This window comes from Erinaceus europaeus, chromosome 4 (assembly GCF_950295315.1).
Source record: "Erinaceus europaeus chromosome 4, mEriEur2.1, whole genome shotgun sequence".
In the NCBI taxonomy this organism is placed as follows: domain Eukaryota; kingdom Metazoa; phylum Chordata; class Mammalia; order Eulipotyphla; family Erinaceidae; genus Erinaceus; species Erinaceus europaeus.
In genome coordinates, this window is record NC_080165.1 from 112,185,507 (window position 1) to 112,206,548 (window position 21,042).

Here is a 21,042-nt window from a genome sequence, read left to right on the forward strand (position 1 = left end):
AGACCTTTTGAACAGCTTAGTGAAGTTCTCAGTATAAACTGTCCAGTGTGAATAATGATTCCTCTGTCAAATCAGTACTGTGGTTAACACTAAAGGTTCCTGGTGGAATGGTTTGAATAATCAGTGTGGGGAAAATGAATGATCTTTCCCTTCACTAAGACATGAACAATATTAAAACCTATTAAGCTGTTGTCATATTTGGCATATTGTGTTTTATGTATAAGGCAACTGGGATTTTGTTTGTCTTGTTTCAACATCAAAGTTAACAGGAAGAGAAAAATTAAAAGAACCAGTTTGGTACATGGTAAGGTTTTAGTAGAGAGAAAGCAGGGAGAATAAAGAGAAATAGGCAGGAAATAGAGAAATTTCTCATTTTGATTGAAGGAAAACTAATAGGTAAACGTAGGTATTGGGCTGTCAGAAAAATTATGATGAATTTTTGCATAGAAAAATTAACATCGTGACTTTTTATTATCTTTATTTGATAGAGACAGTCAGAAATTGAGAGGAAAGGGGGTGATAGGGAGGGAGAGTGACAGACACCTGCTGTACTGCTTCACCACTCGCAAAGCTTTCCCTCTGCAGGTGGGGAACAGGGGCTTGAACCTGGGTCCTTGAGCATTATAACACGTGCGCTCAACCAGGTGCTTTACCACCTGGCCCCCATCATGACTTTTCCAACAACACAATACTACATCAGGGTAAAAGATTAGAATCAAGTAGTTCTTTATTTCAGAGATTGCTACGAAAAAATTCACCATCCTTTCATGATTTAAAATTTTTTAAAAAATTTTTAATGAAGATTGAAGAAACATTCCTTAATCTAGTAAAGTCTGTGCAACAAACCTATGGGCAACATCATTCTCACTGCCAAGAGATTAAAAGGACCTCCACTTAATAAAATCAGGTACAAGATAGGGCTGTCCCCTATCACTGCTGCTGTTATTCAACATTCTCTTGAAAGTTCGAGGCACAGCAAGTAGGCAAGAAAAGGAAATAAAAAGGAATCCAAATTGGAAGTGAAGTAAAACTATGACTATTTGTAGATGACATGGTAATAAACATAGTATATCCAAAAGAAAAAAAAATATCCAAAAGAATCTAGTAGAAGACTGGAAATTTTTAGGCACTATAGTAAGAGGACAAATTACAAAATTAATCTATAAAACTCATCAGCATTCCTTTGTGTGAATGATAAAGTAGAAGAAGAAATCAGAAATTAATCCCATTAATAATAGCAGGGGCTGTGCAATGGGCCACCTGGTTGGTTGTACATGTTACAATGCACAAGGATCCAGGTACAAGCAGCTGGCCCCCACCTGCAGTAGGGAACTTTCAGGAGCAAAGCTTTGTTGCAGTTGTCTCTTCCTCTATAACTCCCCTATCCCTCTCGGTTTCTGTATTCTAAATGAAAAAAATTAAACATTAAAATTAGTTTTAAAAAACAATAGCAGCAAAAAGTATTAAGTAGAAATAAACAAGGAAGGTAAAAGACAAGTACACTGAAATTTATGAGCCACTACTAAAGGAAATAGACAAGTCTTTCCCGGATCAACTAGGAATACCAAAGGAGACCACCTGGGACTGAAACAAGACAGGACTAGAATGACTACAGGAACCCACCAAAGCACCGGTGAGTCCAAACACAGACAGAGAGGAGCCTAGGGAGAGACTAAGTGGCTGGTAACAGTCTGACATGAACCCTTTAATAACCTTACTTAGACACAAGTCAATCCAGGAAATAGTAATCAGTAATTTGAAAAGTACTAGGAGAGGGAACTCATATAAAATGGGTAAACCAATAAGAAGAAATATTGGAGAAACTAACCAGGACAACAGTCCAGCTAAAAGCTCCCCAAAGGGTGAAACACAAAATAACGAGTTCAACATCCAAACATTACCTAAGGAAATAATCACAGGAGTGAGTAAAGAGTTTGGAAGAATTGTAATCAGAAATACAGGAACAACAAATGAGACTCTGGAAGAAAACACTATCTCAAGGTTATTAGAGAGTTGAAAGCTGAAATAGCTGAGCTAAGAACACAACTAGCTGAACAAGTTAAAACAGTATCAGAACAGGGAAACAAAATAGATGAACTCCAGAAAACAGTAGAGGGCAGAGAGAATAGAATCAATGAGGCTGAAGACAGAATTAGCAAGATCGAGGACGAATTAGAGACAACTAAAAAAGAAGTAAGAGGTCTCAAAAAGAGATTAAGAGATGCTGAAAACAACAGAGACCTATGGGAGGACTTCAAAAGAAACAATATACGCATTATTGGCTTACCAGAGGACGAAACAGAGGGAGAGGAAGAAAGGATTCTTCAGGCCATAATAGCTGAAAATTTCTCTAGTCTAGACAACACCAAAGACATAAAGATTCAAGAAGCACAGAGGGTCCCAAACAGAATTAACCCAGACTTAAAGACACCAAGACACATCATTTTTACAATGGAAAGGAATAAGGATAAAGAAAGGATCCTGAAGGCTGCAAGAGAAAAACAAAGAGTCACCTACAGAGGAAAACCCATAAGATTAGCAGCAGACTTCTCCACACAAACACTACAGGCCAAAAGAGAATGGCAAGATATCTATCGAGTGCTCAACGAGAAAGGCTTTCAACCAAGAATACTGTATCCTGCTAGACTGTCATTCAGAATAGATGGAGGCATCAAAACCTCAGACAAGCAACAGTTGAAGGAAACAACTATCACCAAGCCTGCCCTGAAAGAAGTTCTGAAAGGTCTTCTATAAACAGTCAGACCATCATAAATAGGACATATATCAGAACACTCTAAAACTCTACAAGAATGGCGTTAAACTATCTTCAATCTTTGATATCAATAAATGTCAATGGCCTGAATTCACCTATTAAAAGACACAGAGTAGGAAGATGGATCAGAAAATACAACCCAACAATATGCTGTCTACAGGAAACACACCTAACTCAACAAGACAAACACAGACTTAAAGTGAAAGGATGGAAAACTACCATACAAGTCAATGGCCCACAAAAATGGGCAGGAACAGCTATTCTCATATCTGACATGATAGACTTTAAAATAGATAAGATTGAAAAAGATAGGAATGGACACTACTTAATGCTCAGAGGATCAGTCAATCAAGAGGACTTAACAATTATTAACATCTATGTACCCAATGAGAAGCCATCTAAATACATCAAATGTCTACTCAAAGAGCTACAGCAATATATTAACAGCAACACAGTCATAGTAGGGGACTTCAACACCCCACTCTCTCCATTTGACAGATCATCCAGGCAGAAAATCAATACAGACATAAGGGAGCTAAATGAAGAGATAGATAAATTAGAACTATTGGACATTTTCAGAGTCATTCATCCCAAGAAACTGGAATACACATTTCACTCAAATCCACATGGGTCATTCTCAAGGATAGACCATATGTTAGGCCACAAAGACAGCATCAGCAAATTCAAGAGCACTGAAATCATCCCAAGCATCTTCTCAGACCACAATGGAATTAAACTAACACTTAACAATCAACAAAAGATTAGTAACAGTTCCAAAATGTGGAAGCTCAACAGTACACTTCTTAACAACTTCTGGGTCAAAGAGGAAATCAAGGAAGAAATCAAAATGTTTCGATAGTCCAATGAAAATGAAGACACAAGCTATCAAAATATTTGGGACACAGCTAAGGCAGTACTGAGAGGGAAGTTCATAGCTATACAAGCACACATTAGGAAACAAGAAAAAGCACAAATAAACAGCCTGATTGCACATCTTAAAGACCTAGAAGAAGAAGAACAAAGGAACCCTAAAGCAACCAGAAGGACAGAAATCACTAAAGTTAGGGCAGAAATAAATAACATTGAGAATAAGAAAAACATACAAAAGATCAACAAAAGTAAATGTTGCTTATTCGAAAGAGTGAACAAAATCGACAAACCTTTAGCCAGACTCACAAAACAAAAAAGGGAGAAGACAGAAATAAATCGGATAGTAAATGAAAGAGGAGATATCACAACAGACACCACAGAAATTCAACATATCATGCGAGGCTTCTATGAACAACTATATGCCACCAAGCTAGAGAACCGGGAAGAAATGGACGATTTCCTAGATACCTACCAACTTCCAAAACTAAGTAAAAAGGAAGTGGACTTGGACAGAATATTCACCACAAAAGAGATCCAAAAGGTTGAGAAACACATGAAAAAATGCTCCAAGTCTCTGATTGTCAGAGAAATGCAAATAAAGACAGCAATGAGATACCACTTCACTCCTGTGAGAATGTCATACATCAGAAAAGGTAACAGCAGCAAATGCTGGAGAGGGTGTGGGGTCAAAGGAACCCTCCTACACTGCTGGTGGGAATGTCAATTGGTCCAACCTTTGTGGAGAACAGTCTGGTGTTGGTATGCTTTAAAAACCCCTTCTGTTTCATTTGGTTTAAATCCCCACTGCTTAACACTGCATTCTATTTACATAACCACTTCATTCTATTTACATAACCTCTGTTAACAAGCACCACCTTCCCTCCAGGGCATTGGTGGTTTAGTGGTAGAATTCTCACCTGCTCCGCCCCCTCTCCTTGTCATACCCTGATTTTCACCAGTCACTTTTCTCTCCACCCTCTCTGCGTCACATCCTGTTCCCACCCTACTGGGCTAGTATATTTATAAAGACAAGATTGTTTATAGTTAGTTTAGTTTAGCTTAGCTTGGTATAGATTGCGCTGCATCCTGCATGAATAAAGAGATACTGCATACAACCCAGCCATGCGTCCCAGGTCGTCTGTCTCCCATCAGCGAAGCTCAGCCCGACATATGGCGCCCGAACAAGGGACTGAAATAAGCCCTGAAACATGGACCGGCATCAATGTGGGACCTAACCCACCCATCGCCCAGATAAGTAAACTTGGCTACCCATCCACCATGGGTTGCCTTTCTACTTATGAAGAGGTTTGCCAAAGCCTCTACTGTTTCATTATGAGACAGTTTCTCTGTCTCTGGAACATTTTACTCTGGGCCACACTTCAGTTCCCTGACCGGGAACTTTGGTTTCTTATGATCGGGATCATAGAGCTTGGGAGATGCACGGAGATTTCTCCTTGGGCTTTCTGGATTCTCTCTCTCATGTTTCCCAAGGAAAAGGACTACATTTTGCTCCAGGCCACAATTTGGTTCTTTATGACCGTGATCATAGACCTTGGGATATGCACGGAGATTTCCACTGGCACTTTCTGGACTTCTTCTCACATGTTTCCCATGGAGAAGGACTACTCTAATTTGAGGAGCATTCTCCAGTACCGTGGCAGTCCCCAAGAATGGAGACACGTGGTTAGTTCTACTCTCCTGATTGGATTCTTTCTTCAATGGGAAGACACTTTTAAAAATGGGTGCCTGAAGCAATCCAGCAGGAACAGTCAGAAGCACCCTAAATGGAATTTCGAGGAGCTTTTTGGACTAGGACGCCCTCCAGGAACTCATGATACTACATGGTGAGATCTGCATAATCTGGTTCAAGTTGCATTTCGTAAGAGAGTGATTTGAATGTCTAAATTTTTGCTTGACATTGACTTAAAAAAAAAAAAATGCTGGACACAGCCATGATTTCTAGAGACATCCAGAAACAATCCAAAAAATTGTTTTTTCCTCTTTTGATTAATTTTTTACATCTTGGCATAAATCTGAAACGTTTAATCCTGGAAACTGTATGAGTTATGGGCGGGGCAGATAGTGGAATGATTATGTTAATTATTCTCATGCCTGAGGCTTTTAACCGTGATTCTTCTGTTTACCTTTCCACATTTTATTGAGTTTAAACTGTTTAAACAACCTTAAAATCATACTAGAAAGGACTTCCAATTATAATGGAGTTATCAATTATAGTAAACTTCTAATCTGCTACAAGTTTTGTTTGACAAGTAAGTGAATTTCAGCTGTCAAGTCTTCACATGAAAAAGCATCTACTCAAATGGAATTCCCAGAAATCCATTTGGACCCCTGTTCTCTGACATCGCCCACAAGATGGAATGACTACAACACACCCCCCGGAAACCAATGATGTGACCTGGCACGACCTGAAGAAACAGATTCACAGACTCCAAAGCTCACTCTCTACAGAAAAGCAGAATTCTGGTGGCCGACATTCCCCATCGAGACAGACATACAGCGTTTCATCCTCTGGCATTTTCTTCCATGGCCATCTACTTTGGACTGACACTTCCATCGGACATACTGGTACACGCTGCTGTGTTTCTCAAAGACTAACTTCAGCCAATTGCCTTGAGACTTTATAGACCATGTCCCCTCACCTGCAGGCTCTGTCCCAGAGGCAGAAAAACTCCCCCTCCTTAGGTTATGCCCACAGAGGCAGGAAACGCCCTTTGAGGCAAGAGATGCCCCCAGAGGCATGAAGTGCTCCCAGAGGCAAGAAATGCCCTTTCGCCTGCTAGGCCTTGCCCTTTGAGGTAAGAAACATTCCCCTTGGCATCACACTGGTTATTGCTGCTCGCCTATTTTGTTTTCCATGTCTTATGCCAGTTCTTTTGAAAACGCCTGTATGATATAGGTTTCTGTTCACCCCACAATCCTGATACTATGGCCATTAGTTAAAAAGAAAGGGGGAATTGTTGGTATGCTTTAAAAACCCCTTCTGTTTCATTTGGTTTAAATCCCCCCTGCTTAACACTGCATTCTATTTACATAACCACTTCATTCTATTTACATAACCTCTGTTAACAAGCACCACCTTCCCTCCAGGGCATTGGTGGTTTAGTGGTAGAATTCTTACCTGCTCCGCCCCCTCTCCTTGTTATACCCTGATTTTCACCAGTCACTTTTCTCTCCACCCTCTCTGCGTCACATCCTGTTCCCACCCTACTGGGCTAATATATTTATAAAGACAAGATTGTTTGTAGTTAGTTAGTTTAGTTTAGCTTAGCTTGGTATAGATTGCGCTGCGTCCTGCATGAATAAAGAGATACTGCATACAACCCAGCTATGAGTCCCTGGTCATCTGTCTTCCGTCAATGAAGCTCAGCCCGACAGTCTGGAGAACTCTCATAAGGCTAGAAATGGACCTACCCTATGATCCTGCAATTTCTCTCCTGGTGATATATCCTAAGGAACCCAACATATCCATCCAAAAATATCTGTGTACACATATATTCTTGGCAGCACAATTTGTAATAGCCAAAACCTGGAAGCAACCCAGGTGTCCAACAACAAATGAGTGGCTGAGCAAGTTGTGGTATATATACACAATGGAATACTACTCAGCTGTTAAAAATGGTGACCACCGTTTTCGGCTGATCTTGGATAGACCTTGAAAAAATCATGTTGAGTGAAATAAGTCAGAAACAGGGATGAATATGGGATGATCTCACTCTCAGGCAGAAGTTGAAAAACAAAATCAGAAAAAAAAAAAAAGAAGAAGAAGTAGAACCTGAAATGGAATTGGTGTATCACACCAAAGTAAAAGACTCTGGGGTGGGTGGGTGGGGAGAATACAGGTTCAGGAATGATTCAGAGGACTTAGTGGGGGTTGTATTGTTATATGGGAAACTGGGGAATGTTATGCATGTACAAAGTATTGTACTTACTGTTGAATGTAAAACATTAATTCCCTGATTAAAAAAAAAGTGAAAAAAAAAGGAAATAGAAGACAAAAGAAGTAGAAGGATATTCCATATTCATGGAATTGGAAGAATCAGCATTATTAAAATCACCATCCAACCCAGAGCAATATGTAAATATAATGCAATACTTACCAAAATCCCACTGAACTTATTACAGTTATTATTATTAACCAGTGCACTGCTCAAATCTGGTTTATGGTGATACTGGGGACTGAGTTTGGACCTCTGCTACGACAGGCATGAAAGTGTTGCAAAAAATGTTATGCTATTTCCCTGGCCAGTCCCCACTAAATATCTCTAAGTGGGTAGAGCAAAAGCTAGGGAGTAGACAGCATGATGGTTATGCAAAGGGACTTTCATGCCTGAGGCCACAAATTCCCAGTTTCAGTCCCCCACAACACCATAAGCAAAGCTTGATCAGTGCTCTGGTAATAAACAAGAAGTTTATCTGGAACCAGAAAGTGCCCAGAAATGCCAAAGAAATACTGGAAGAAAAAAAAAAAGCAAGTGCAACACTTCCTGACTTCCACCTAGATTTCATTAGACTAGAATAAAATAGATATAGAGATTAATGGAATAGAGTTGAGACCCCAGGGAATCAGCCCTCATACCTATAAGTAGTTAACTTATGACAAGGGGCTCAAAACATTAAATGGATTAAAAGGAACCCTTTCAATAAATGTGCTGGGGAATTCCTATAAACCTGCAGAAGAATGAGACAGAACCATCATATATCCCCACTTATAAACATCAACTCCAAATGGATCACAGACAGATGTTAATAAGAAACCATATGCAAGTGGATCCAAGTTGTCTGGGGAGATGATGTCATGGCTGGAAAAAAGGACCAGAAAGCTGGATCAGGGAAGAGAGTAGCTCCCTAATATGTGAATGGTGCATAATATTATTGACTGTAAGTAAACCCCATTGATTTGATGTGATCTGGGACCCATATTCAGCTTAGGAGCCTATGTGACCTCTGCATCCCTATATATCTGAGCTCACATTCTATGGTCATGAGTAGGAACATTCCAAGCTGCCCCAATTTCAGGGCCCATCTTCCTCAGGTGTAGCATGGAGTATGTTGTACAGCCTCCCTTCAGAGGATGGAACATTCTCTACCGTTGTTGATCCAAGTCGAGGGCAAGATCCTATGGGGGTCCACAAAGGGGTCTGTTTTGTTCTTCCTGATACAGATGACTGGTAATAATGGAGAGCGGGATTTATTCGAGGTCTAAGCCCATCATGTCTGTTTGGGATCTCAGGACTCCCCGACTAGGGCCCCAGCTGATGGGGTGGCCTGATAGTGACTAAAGAGTCATCGTTAAAGTATACCAGTCTCTTGCCCTTATTCAGCTTTTGCAGTCCTTGCTGCATATTAGATTTCAGTCTCAGGGGGTGGTGGTGGTGGGGGAAACTAGTATAGCCACAGGCCCTTTAGAATATAACTAAAATATGCTTACTAGCTATCTACAAAATGGAGACCCTCCCCAACTCATCTTCACTACTCTAGCCTTTAGGTTCATGATTAGTCAACAACTTGTTTGGTTTTATATGTTAACTCTCTTTTCAACCACCAGGTTCCAGATGCTACCATGATGCCAACCAGACTTCCCTGGACAGACGGCCCCACCAATGTGTCCTGGAGCTCCACTTCCTCAGAACCCCGCCCCACTAGGGAAAGAAAGAGGCAGACTGGGAGTATGGATCAACCTGTCAATGCCCATGTTCAGCGGGGAGGCAATTACAGAAGCCAGACCTTCCACCTTCTGCATCCCACAGTGACCTTGGGTCCATACTCCAAGAGGGTTAAAGAATAGGAAAACTATCAGGGGAGGGGACAGGATATGGAGTTCTGGTTGTGGTAATTGTGTGGAGTTGTACCCCTCTTATCCTATGGTTTTGTCATTGTTTCCTTTTTATAAATAAATAATAAAAAATAAGAAACCATAAAATATATAAGAAAATATGGCAGACACTTTACATAGTTTTCTTCAGAAATATTTTTGGAAACTTATGTTCAACAGCATGGAAAACAAAAGCAAAAGTAAGAATGAGACTACATCAAACTGAAAAGTTTCTGCACAGCAAAAAACTATTACCAAAACAAAAAGATACTCCTGGGACAAAAGTTAAAATGCTATACATTAAAGAAACAATAATAAATATATAAAAAGCTCATAAAATTCAGCAAAAAAAATATGAGGAGGGGACATGAAAATCTTCATCAAAGAAGGTATTAGGAAGGTCAATATTTCAAAAATCACTATCACAGAAATATAATTAAAGACAATGAGATAAAGCCTCAGTGATAACCCTGAAAGCAGGGGGAAAAAAAGGAAATACCACTTCACAGTAGTGAGAATGTCATCATATATTACATATATTAGAAAAGATAGAAACAGGGCTAGGGAGACAGCATAACGTCTCATGCCTGAGGTCCTAAGTTCCCCAGGTTCAATCACCAACAGCATCACCAAAAGCCAGAGCTGAGCAATGTTCTCATTTTCCCTCTCTCTCTCTCTCTCTCTCTCTCTCTCTCTCCCTCTCCCTCTCTCCTCTCCTCTCCTCTCCTCTCCTCTCTCCTCTCTCCTCTCTCTTTTTTACACTCACACACATATTAAAATATTTTTTAAAAAAGGACAAGCAGGCAGGCATGTTAACTGGAGCTTTGAGTTGAGGACACTTGTAATCTGAGGACAACTGTGAGGGAAAGATTAATGCAGAAATATTTTTGTTTTGATCTGATTGTGAAAGTGCTATTTAAATTATGTATATGAAAGTTTTGTCTATAAAAGAGATATTCAAAACCCTTTACTATGTTTAAGCCCCAAAGAACAATTTTCATTCAAAGACAAAATAAAATACTAAAACTGGGGGAAAAAAAAAAAAGCTCCACATATGCAAAAGCAAATCATTTCATGTTGACATAATAGAGCAACCGAGGTAGAAACTACTTCAGTTTTAGAAAGCCATTCTGCTATTCATTCAAAAGAGCCAGCCCTAAGGATAGAGCTATCTCCCTGAACTTGGATAGTATTTCTCAGTTTAGTCACAAATAAATTCAATGACTCAGCAAAATAAAATAGGTTCACTATACCATTATAGTAGTGTTATAGTCTACCCTACCCACTCAAGAGTTTAAGTACCCAATTCCATAAATATAACTTTATGGGCTGGAAGACAGTTCACCCAGTAAAGCACACATTATTATCATTTGTAAGGACCCGTGTTTACATACCTGACCACCACATGAAGCAACATGCATAAGAGGTAGCTCTAAGAATGGCGAAGCAGTGTTGTGGTACCTCTCCTCTCCCTCTCTCTCTCCATCTCTTATTTCTCTCTTACTTTCTCTTACCCACTCACTATCTTTAAAAAAATTTTTTTTAATTAACCTGAGGTTCTACCTCACACCAGTGAAAATGGCCTACATCAACAAAACAGCATGACAGGTATTGGCAAGGTTGTGGAGTAAAACAGACTCTATTGGTGGGAATGCACTATTGGTGGGAATGCAAGTTGGTACAACCCATTTGAAAACTGTCTGGAGAGTCCTTATTAAATAGGAAAACCAGTAGATGGGAATGAAAGGGTAACCACCTTGGTTTGTGGCAGGCCTCCACTCCCAAATTCCTATAGGCTGCCCAGTTTTTGGCAGGCTTCCACTTGCACATTCACTTGCCCTTGACTTACTGCCAGACGCTTAGTTCCTGCCACTTTCACTTCTGTCCAGTCTGCTTGCACTATGAATCCTGAACATGCCCTTTTGCAAAACCAGTAAGTAGCCTGAGCCAAAGGATGGTTAGTTCAGACTGGCTAGTAATAAAGCATACTCCTTGTTTTTGGCCCAAATCCAAGCTGTAACACTTAAACAAATAAGCATGGAATTACCTTATGATCAGCAAGACCGCTCTTAGACCTGTATCCAGAAGATATGAAAATCTTAATTCAGAGGGACATATATACCCCTGTGTTCATAGCTGCATTATTCACAATAGGCAAAGAGTTGAAGCAGCCTAGATGCCCATTAACAGATAACTAGCTGAAGAAGTTATGGGCCAAACATTATGTATTGCACTTTCATAAAGCATACTTGTTTGGATATTCAAGAAGATCTTATGAGTTGGGAGGCATCACAAATGTCTGTAACTTTACTACCATGCTTTTTAGTTTATGTACTGATTATACTTGTTATATATTGTATCATTTTTGCAGCTTATTTTGCGCTACAATGGCAAAGATCAATTCTAGCAAGGCCTAGAAAATTTACTAACAGGCTTTAACTGAAGAAAGAAAAACAGCCAACATTGTTCTGAATGGGCAAACCAGCTTATAGTTTGTGGAAATTAGTACCTTGCCAATTTTTGTTCTTATATTACTGAGAGCACTGTGCAAACAACATATAATGACACCTCAATATAGTGATGGTCTTATGGTACGACCTTTTGATGCAGAACTCAGTAACTAGTTGAGGATAATAAACTAGTCTTTTATAGTTGAAAGAATTATAGTGTGATGTCCCACAATACTTAATTTTCCTCTCCAGAGAAAAGCAATCAACATTCAGAATTCATACTTCATTGAAATCATGACAGACAACATATTTACTCCCATTCTGTTTATTAGCTGCCTGGAATGTGAGTAAAGTCTAAAGTACTTTACATTATCTCAGAGATGTGTGTATAACTTTGCAATTCAGTACAGACCTGATGTATATCTAGTGTGTCAGACCGAATGCAGATACAAGATGAATAAGTAGGATGGTTAAATGTTTACCTTAATGAGAGACATGTTTCCACATCACAGCAGTGAAGTTGGGCTACATCTTGGACCATAATCAGGTATCTATTTACTTCAGACAGAGTCTATAGGGCCACAAATAAAATTCGTTTTTAGAAAATAAAAAGTTCCATTGCTACTGATCAATTTTATATGCCAGGATATGTAAGTATTGAGTATAACTCAGGTTAAGTTATGAAAATGCAGATTTTTCATTACTTATGAGTTCATCTTTATAAAAACCAAAGAATTGACAATGAAAATTATATCCATATCTGTTTTCTCCTTTTGCCAATGACAATATTGTATGAGATACAGCAAATGTCAGGATACATACAGGGCACCCCCAGATGATTCTCTGTAGATCTGACACCTGACCCTTCACATTGGTGTTTTTCTTCATCTAGAAAACAATTATTTTAGTCAGATTTGATGCTGAGAAACTGTGACAACAAAATTTCTGCAGATCAACATTTCTTCAATAAAGCTACACTAGAATTGGGAGGGGGAAAAGTTAAAAAATTGTATACATAAAAAAATATTTTAAATTATGTTATGCTACTTGATATAGGACTCAGTACTCGTTAAACATATAAAATCTTCATTTTCTGTACATAATGTTTTAAAACAAACAGGCTAATAACTATTGAAAAAGCACTTTTCTGGGGTCTTTTTTTAGAAGAAATATGGACTTTAATGAAGACGGCTTCCCTTTGGTATAAGTGAGACCCATGATGACAGGATGACAGCCCAACACACTAGAAGCCAATGACACCGGGCCTAGATAGAGTGCTGCCCTGTGACCTCAGGTCTCTGTCCCCACCTACTAGGACCCTGCCTTCCAACCCAACCACAGAAAGCCCAAGGTGTTCGCCCAGCTCCCCGCCACTCCCTGGAGTCTCTCTCATAGAAAAGATAATGGCTTCCTCAATTGAGTACACATGTTACTATACACATTCCCATGTGCATGGAGGAGGCGTTACAAGCAGTGCTCCAGGTGTGTCTCTTTCTCTCTCCCTCTATCCTCTATCTCTCCCTCTATCCTTATTGATTTTTCTCTATCTCTAGCAAATAAATAAATGAAATATGTTTAAAATCATCTTTTGGACAGTGTGTTAGTTTATGGGCACAATGTAGTATGCACATCGTAGTAATGCTTTTTTTTTTTTTTTGTAATAACAGTACTGTACTGCAAGATGCTGAATTATTCCAGGGAGTAAGGCAGGAAAACTAATGTATACATTTAAAAGTTCTTCCAGAGAGAATGCAAGACCGTAGAGAAAATGGGCAATAAATAAATAAATTATATATTTATATAGTTATAGAAAAAATAGTCAACCCATATCTGTCACCTTAGGAGAACTATTGCAGTCTCCAGTGGAGGGAATGGGGACACACAATTCTGATGGTAGAAATGGTGTGGAATTATACCCCTTTTATCTTATAATTTTATAAATCAATATTAAATCACTAATAAAAAAATAAAACAAAAAATAAAAATTCTTCCAGAAACAAAAGATTTTATAGATTATCCTTTTATATACCTGAAAAATGAATTTGAATATTCCATTCCTTGATTTTTCAGCTAATAAAGGTCTTGTTGTACCAATACAATATCTGAAAGCATCCTATCTCGTTTGACTTTGAATAAATGCTTTTTGTGTGCCAAGCCACTGAATACAATGACTTCACACTAAAGGAAGAAAGATTTTGAAGAAAAGAATGTCACAGGAGCATAAAGTATTTCAAGTTCTTAGAGTGAGAGTACCACAAAAGCATTACTATTTTAAAAGAACACAAACTCTAATCAGCAACAAACCTTATCTATATAACCTTTATATCTCTTTATCTGTTCAATTGCAGTGGTCAAGTCTCCACGGTCAACATGTTCTGCAGGAGTATGGAGCCTCAGAGCATAGAGAAGATTAATATATTCATCAAATCGTCGTGATGGATATAAAAGCAGCTCCTGCAGGCTGTATGAGGCATAGAAAAGGAAAGCCTCATTTCTTTCTGAAAGTCAAAGAGTACTCTGACTTTTGGGTGCCCCACTACACTCTTTCTCAAAGCATACCTCAGCATTTTGGTAGCAATAGTCTTATCGTGCCTCTTCAGAAAAGCTCGGAATGTTGGTGTCATTTCTCTGCACTGAAAGATAAGAACATTAGTGAGCTTAATTGTGGGTTACCTAGTAGAGTGCACATATTATCACATGCAAGGACCACGGTTCAAGCCCCAGGTCCTCAACTGCATCAGGGAAGCTTAATGAGCAGTAAAGATGTGAAGATGTACTACAGGTGCCCCCCTCTCTCTCTCTCTCTCTCTCCATATATATATATATATATATATATATATATATATATATATATATCCTCCCTAATAAGGGGGGGGGGAGTAGGCACTGGGGTTGGTGTATTTGTCATGCAGACAACAAGCTCCAGCAATAACCTAGGTGACAATAAAGTTTTTCTGTTTTTTTGTTTTTGTTTTTTAGATAGGACAGAAAGAAAGGGAGAGAGGAAGGAAGACAGAGCAGGGGAGAGAAAGACAGACACCTGCAGACCTGCTTCACTGCCTCTGAAGCGATTCCCCTGCAGGTGGGGAGCCGGGGACTCAAACCAGGATCCTTATGCCAGTCCTTGTGCTTTGCACCAATGCGTTTAACCCACTGTGCAACCGCCCGACTCCCAATAAAGATTTTTTTTAAGTAATGAAAAAAAAGAGATGAGAGCATTATATACTAACAACTTCCTCTATAAGAATATTGTGAGGTCTTCTACTGGGCAAGCATGATTTATGAAATACCCAAAGCAAAAGGGTCACATCTACATTGAATCAAAAGATTATCAGTACTATTGGTGATTACTAATAGACTATATTAACCTTAGACCTAGTTCCATTCATTGAATTTAATTAACATAGACAAATTAAAGCAGATAACTTTTTAGCCAGGAAGACTTGGATTAAGATCTGAATTGTAATTTAATTCTACACAATCTTGCCAGTTTACTTAATTTCTCTAAGTCTCTGTTTTCTGGTATATATTTTACCTAACTCTTGAAGTGAGAGGGAATAAATAATATCCATGAAGTACTTATAATATTGTGTTATTTATTTATTTGTTTATTTATTTATTTTAGCAGAGTAGTGCTCAGTTCTGGCTTATGGTGGTGCAGGAGATTGATCCCAGGAGTTCAAAGCCTCAAGCATGAGAGTCTTTTTGCATAGCCATTATGCTATCTTCCTTGACAGTAAATGCTATTTTCTTATGGTGAGAGACTATTAATGGCAACTAATATTAACTGTAATACATGTTAATCATATTTTCCACAGGAACATTATGAAGGTGCTCCACTACACTTAATAGCTGTCTTCTTTTCATTATGGGGGTGGCATTGATTTATGACAGTGTAAAAGTCTCATGTGTATAACCTTATACTTCAACATCTGTATATATACATTATGATCACCAAAAAAGTCGAGATTCCATCAACCACTATCAGTCGACACTCTTTAATTATTTTACTTACATCCTATTTGATGTTTTAAATTGTATCCCTTAATCACCATAGAAATGTAGGAAGTTATTATTTCATTAGAAATAAGCCTAGAGGGATAAAGAATAGGGAACCTTCTATTGAAAGGGATGGGATATAGAACTCAGGAGCTGGGAATTGTATGGAATTGTACTCCTCTTATCCTACAATCTTGTCAATCATTATTGAGTCAATGAAAGAAAGAAAAAGAAAGAAAAAAAGAAAGAAAGGAAGGAAGGAAGGAAGGAAGGAAGGAAGGAAGGAAGGAAGGAAGAAAGAAAAGAAAAGAAAAGAAAAGAAAAGAAGTCTAAAAGATGCCAGTATGGACTGGCAGGTGGTGCTCCCAGTAGAGCGCATGCATTGCCATGCTCAAGGACCAATGTTTGAGGTCATAGGCTCCACATGCACACTATGAGTACTGAAATAGTGTTGCAAGGATCTCTCTCCCTCTCTATCTCTCCTCCCTCTCAACTTCTCTGTCTCTATCCAAAACCAGAAAATATATACATAGTAATAAGGCATACTGAGAGTGGTAGGTTCATAGTAAGTTCCAGCAATAACCCTGATGGCAAAAATATAATATATATATATATGTTAATGTCTAGAAATCAAATATTCACTGATATAATATTTATAGCTAATATCTATTTAAAAACATACATGTACATTCCATACTAATGAAATAGATGTCATTATTACCCAAAACTATAAAAATTCTGGCACTAATTTCATTCTTACAAATATGACACTTTGCTCCAATTATTGTCCTCAAAAATCAGTTCTTTGAGACTCTGAAAGGAAGTCCTAGGGACCTGTGAGGCCTCAGAACAATTTTCAACTTCAACACCCTGCTCTGTAGTGCTCCTCCAAATATGTGTGGGGAATAGACACTGCTGGACAACTCAAATGTGTGAAAGTTGGTTTGTTCACACAAAGGCTGGGCCTCAGTGCAGACTGCTAAACATGGCCAAACTAAGCACTGCAGACACCGGCAAAGGTGTGCCACCATGTTTTAAGGTATAGGAAGGAGGAGGGATCTTATTACCAGCAGAAGAGATCCCATCAAAAGCAGCAAGTGATGCAGAAGAGGGTTTATTAGATCTGTTGAAATATTTATGGTATAAGTCACAACAGGGAAAATAATTTAAAATGAATTCTCCATGCAATGTAAGAATTCCTTGTTTCATTAAGATTTCACAGAGTATTCTTACTGCAATAAAGATGGGTTGTTGGGCGGTGGTGCATCCAGAAGAGAGCATGTGTTATGACCGAGGTTCAAGGCCCTGGTCCCAGGGGGTGGAAGAGTCTTCAGAGGTGTCTCTCCTTTCTCTCTCTCTGCGTATCACCCTTTACCAAGAACAGAAAAAAAAAAAAAAAAACTGCTGGGAGCAATGAAGTTGAGCAGGCCTTGTGACCCAGCAATAAATTAATTAAGTAAATAAAATATAAGTACCAACAAACACGGGTTCTTAGTTCCTTTTCTCTAGAAGAGAGCTAAATTGTCAAGGCCAAACAGAACTGTAGTGGCAGAGGGGATTCAGAGCTCAGGAACTTCTGTCTACCTAATTTAAACATTTTCCTGTAACTGAGCCACAGGGTCCTGGTGCAGATGAATGTCTGGCAATTTGTATGAAGATTGTTTCAGTGAATCCACCAGGTTCTGAGCCCTGCTCTTTGTCAAACATTGTGATAGTCCCCAGTGACCAAAATTTAATATACCAGGTCCCTCTCTTAAGTTCACAGGAAACTGGAGGAGATCTAGAAGCTAAGAGGAGGGAAGAATCCATTCCTTTTAATTCTAGTCATTTGGGTTGCACACAATACTTCCTTTCAAGCTCGGAAGGTCAAATAAACACCTGGACAGTAACTCAATCATTTACCTTCTCAATTGTTTTCAGAACAACAGGGTAATTGTTGAAGAAATTTGTATATGTGTTCAGCTGTCTTCCAAACTTTATGAATATTTCCCCCACACAGTGGGCTGGACCCCATTCCTGTAGTCTGTCTCTCAGGTCATCTAAAAACTGCCTACAAATAAGAAAAGCAAAGCACAAAATGTTGACAAATGACAGCCTATAAGCTTAACAAATAAATTAGTTATCATCAGTACAGCCTGTTCCAGCCTAGTCATTTACAATATATTTTTGTCAACTGCATTTCTCCTCACACCAAACTGGGCAGATCTGACAGAAAAAGGAAAGCTAAAGAAATGAGGAAGTGGGCTGATGATGGTTGAACCCACTTACTTCATCACCTTAATTCCTTGAGTCAGAAGCCCACTGGACTCCAGTGAGTAGCTATAGGCCTGTGAAGGTTTCTCACAATGCTCAGAGTGCTCAGCTTTCTTCAAAAGCAGAATGCTGTAAACTGTATTCAGCCCACTTCCCTGTGGATCTAAGGTAATCAATGCCCCATTCATTGAAGGCCTGGAATACACCAGGAGGTCTTGTTCAACCTCTTCATTTTGTAGGATTTGTGACCAGTGGAGGGTAAAGAACTTGTTTCATGTTACCTAGAGAGCTAGCACCCAAAAAAGCACAAGATCAGTGTATCCTACTTATCATGGATGAATCAACTAAACACTGGTCAAGAATGGCTTCATATAGCTCTCTTTCAATTGTCTTTTGTATGAAACTCCTATTGAATAACTGAATACAGAATCCCCCAGGTGTTGATCCCCTATCCCGGCACCATGGATTTAAGGTGAAAAAGGGGTAAATCCCAAAAAGGCATCACCGTTGATGGCAAGAATCCTCTCTTCTGTGATATGATCAGGGCTTCCAATGGAAAATAAAATTACTGAGTCTCAGCAAAGTCAGTTTTTCAAACACAAAGTGTGGGTTCCCTCCATGACGTTATGGCTAGATTAAAACCAACAACATAGGTAGGATTTACCTGTTGAGATTTAAAATCTGCAAAATGTCAGAGAAAATGATCTGGACATTCAGAGCACTCAGAATCGCTCTGTTTGAGGACAAAGCTGCTTTCAGCGGTGTAACATAAACATCTCTCATAATGGTCAGCATCTGCACATACTTTCTCTCACTCTGTAAGAGTTCGCCAACAATTCTTGCTCGCTTTTCAGCTGAGTCCATCTGAAGCTTTCTTTCCTATAGAAAAGCATAAGGAACTCATAGGGGAGGCACAATGACAGCTTCAATAAGCCTAAAAGTCTGAGTAAGTAGAGGAATAAAGGTACTGGATCAGGGCTGAAGGAAATTTTAACAGGAGACTATGGAGGGCCCTTTGTTCCAATATCACCAAGTGAATCTTCGTATCAGGCAAGTCTGAAGCTGGAATAAAACAGGACTTTTAGTCTTAGGTACTGAGCTGGGCAGATCAAGACTTTAATTTTCTCCATATATCCATCTGAATATGTATTCAGCATCAATCGTTGTTGGCTATAGTCAGAATCTCTCATCCTTCCTCCCCTCCCCCCAAAAAAAGAGAATATATATTCTTTTCAAGTTCACATGGAACATTCTCAAGGATAGACCATGTGTTGAGACACAAAGATAGTCTTAATATAAATACCTGAATATTGAAATGATAAAAAGTAGCTTTTCTGACCATGAGGCAGTGAGGTTAGAAATCAACTACAAGGGAGTGGGGCAGTAGCGCAGCGGGTTAAGCACACGTGGTGCAAAGCGCAAGGACTGGGTAAGGACCCCGGTTCGAGCCCCCGGCTCCCCACCTGCAGGGGAGTCGCTTCACAGGTGGTGAAGCAGGTCTGCAGGTGTCTGTCTTTCTCTCCCCCTCTCTGTCTTCCCCTCCTCTCTCCATTTCTCTCTGTCCTATCCAACAACAATGACATCAGTAATGACTGCAACAATAAAACAGCAAGGGCAACAAAAGGGAATAAATAAATATTTTTAAAAAAAAAGAAATCAACTACAAAAAGAAACAAAGAAATATAACCAAACTATGGAGACTGAACAAAACACTTCTGAATAATACCTGGGTCACTAAGAAAATGAAAAGAGAAATCTAAAATTACTTGGAGAACATGAAAATGAAAAGGCCAACTGCCAGACCCTATGGGATGCAGCAAAGGCTGACCTAGGAGGGAAGTTTATAGCAACATAGGCCCACATTAACAAACAGTGAAGATCTTATTTTGTTTGTTTGTTTTTTTAGTGCAGAGGGGAAATCATAAACTAATATAAACAAATTTCACACCCGTTGGTATGTGCACTAAGTTTGTGTACAAATAAATTAATTTTCATTACTAGGACTAGGTACTTACCAAAAGTTATAAGCATCCTTTTTAAATTTTTTAAACTCTATTTATTGGATGGAGACAACCAGAAATTGAGAGGGAAGGAGGTGACAGAGAAGGAAAGAGACAGAGAGACACCTGAAACACTGCTTCTCCACTCACAAAACTTGCAGATGGAGACCACGGGCTCTAACTTGGGTCCCTGCACATTGTAACATGTGTGCTCAACCAAGTGTGCCACCACTCAGCCCCCTAAAGTAAGCATCTTTACAATAAAAATGATTATAGCACTTAAAGGTTTAGTTGAAAGTTCATTTACTTGAGACTAGAACTACTAATACTCTAGAAAAAAAAGACAATTTCAGGGCTGGGTGGTGACACATCTGGTTGAGCACACATGTTACAATTTTCATAGACCCAGGTTCAAGCCCACAGTCCTCACCTTCGGGGGGGGGGGAAGTTTTGCTAATGGTGAAGCAGTGCTGCAGGTGTCTGTCTGTCTGTCTCTCTTTCTCTCCCTCTCTCTCTCCCCCTACCTACCATCTTGATTTCTGGTTGTCTCTATCCAACAAGTAAATAGAGATTAAAAAAAGAAAGCTTTTTCTTTTAAAAACATTCTCTTTTCTGTCCAGTCTTCTTTGGACCATACTGCCCCAAATTAAATATGACTATAATAAGTGTAATGAGATTATCACCCAAAACAAATCAATCATCATATCATAAACTGAAATTTAAACACAAAAGTAGTTTAATGGACAGGCAAGTTGTACAGTATGCTTACTTACTCATGTACACACGTTCAACTTCAGACTTCACCTTACTGAAGGAAGCTTCGGTGCTTTGGTATGTTTCCCTCTGTCTCTCTGTCTGTACTTC

At 39.1% G+C, this 21,042-nt stretch overlaps 1 protein-coding gene across 1 annotated transcript in view; it reads right to left on the reverse strand.

Annotated features, from left to right (window-relative positions):
- Positions 1-21,042, reverse strand: part of ECT2L (epithelial cell transforming 2 like) — a 116,326-nt gene that overhangs the window by 3,826 nt on the left and 91,458 nt on the right. The window contains exons 15-20 of the mRNA XM_060190376.1: positions 18,843-19,057; positions 17,828-17,975; positions 14,486-14,559; positions 14,231-14,387; positions 12,749-12,814; positions 12,409-12,497 (exon numbers count right to left, since the gene is read on the reverse strand). Coding sequence (XP_060046359.1) covers positions 12,409-12,497; positions 12,749-12,814; positions 14,231-14,387; positions 14,486-14,559; positions 17,828-17,975; positions 18,843-19,057 — 749 coding nt within the window. The remainder of the gene's footprint in view (positions 1-12,408; positions 12,498-12,748; positions 12,815-14,230; positions 14,388-14,485; positions 14,560-17,827; positions 17,976-18,842; positions 19,058-21,042) is intronic.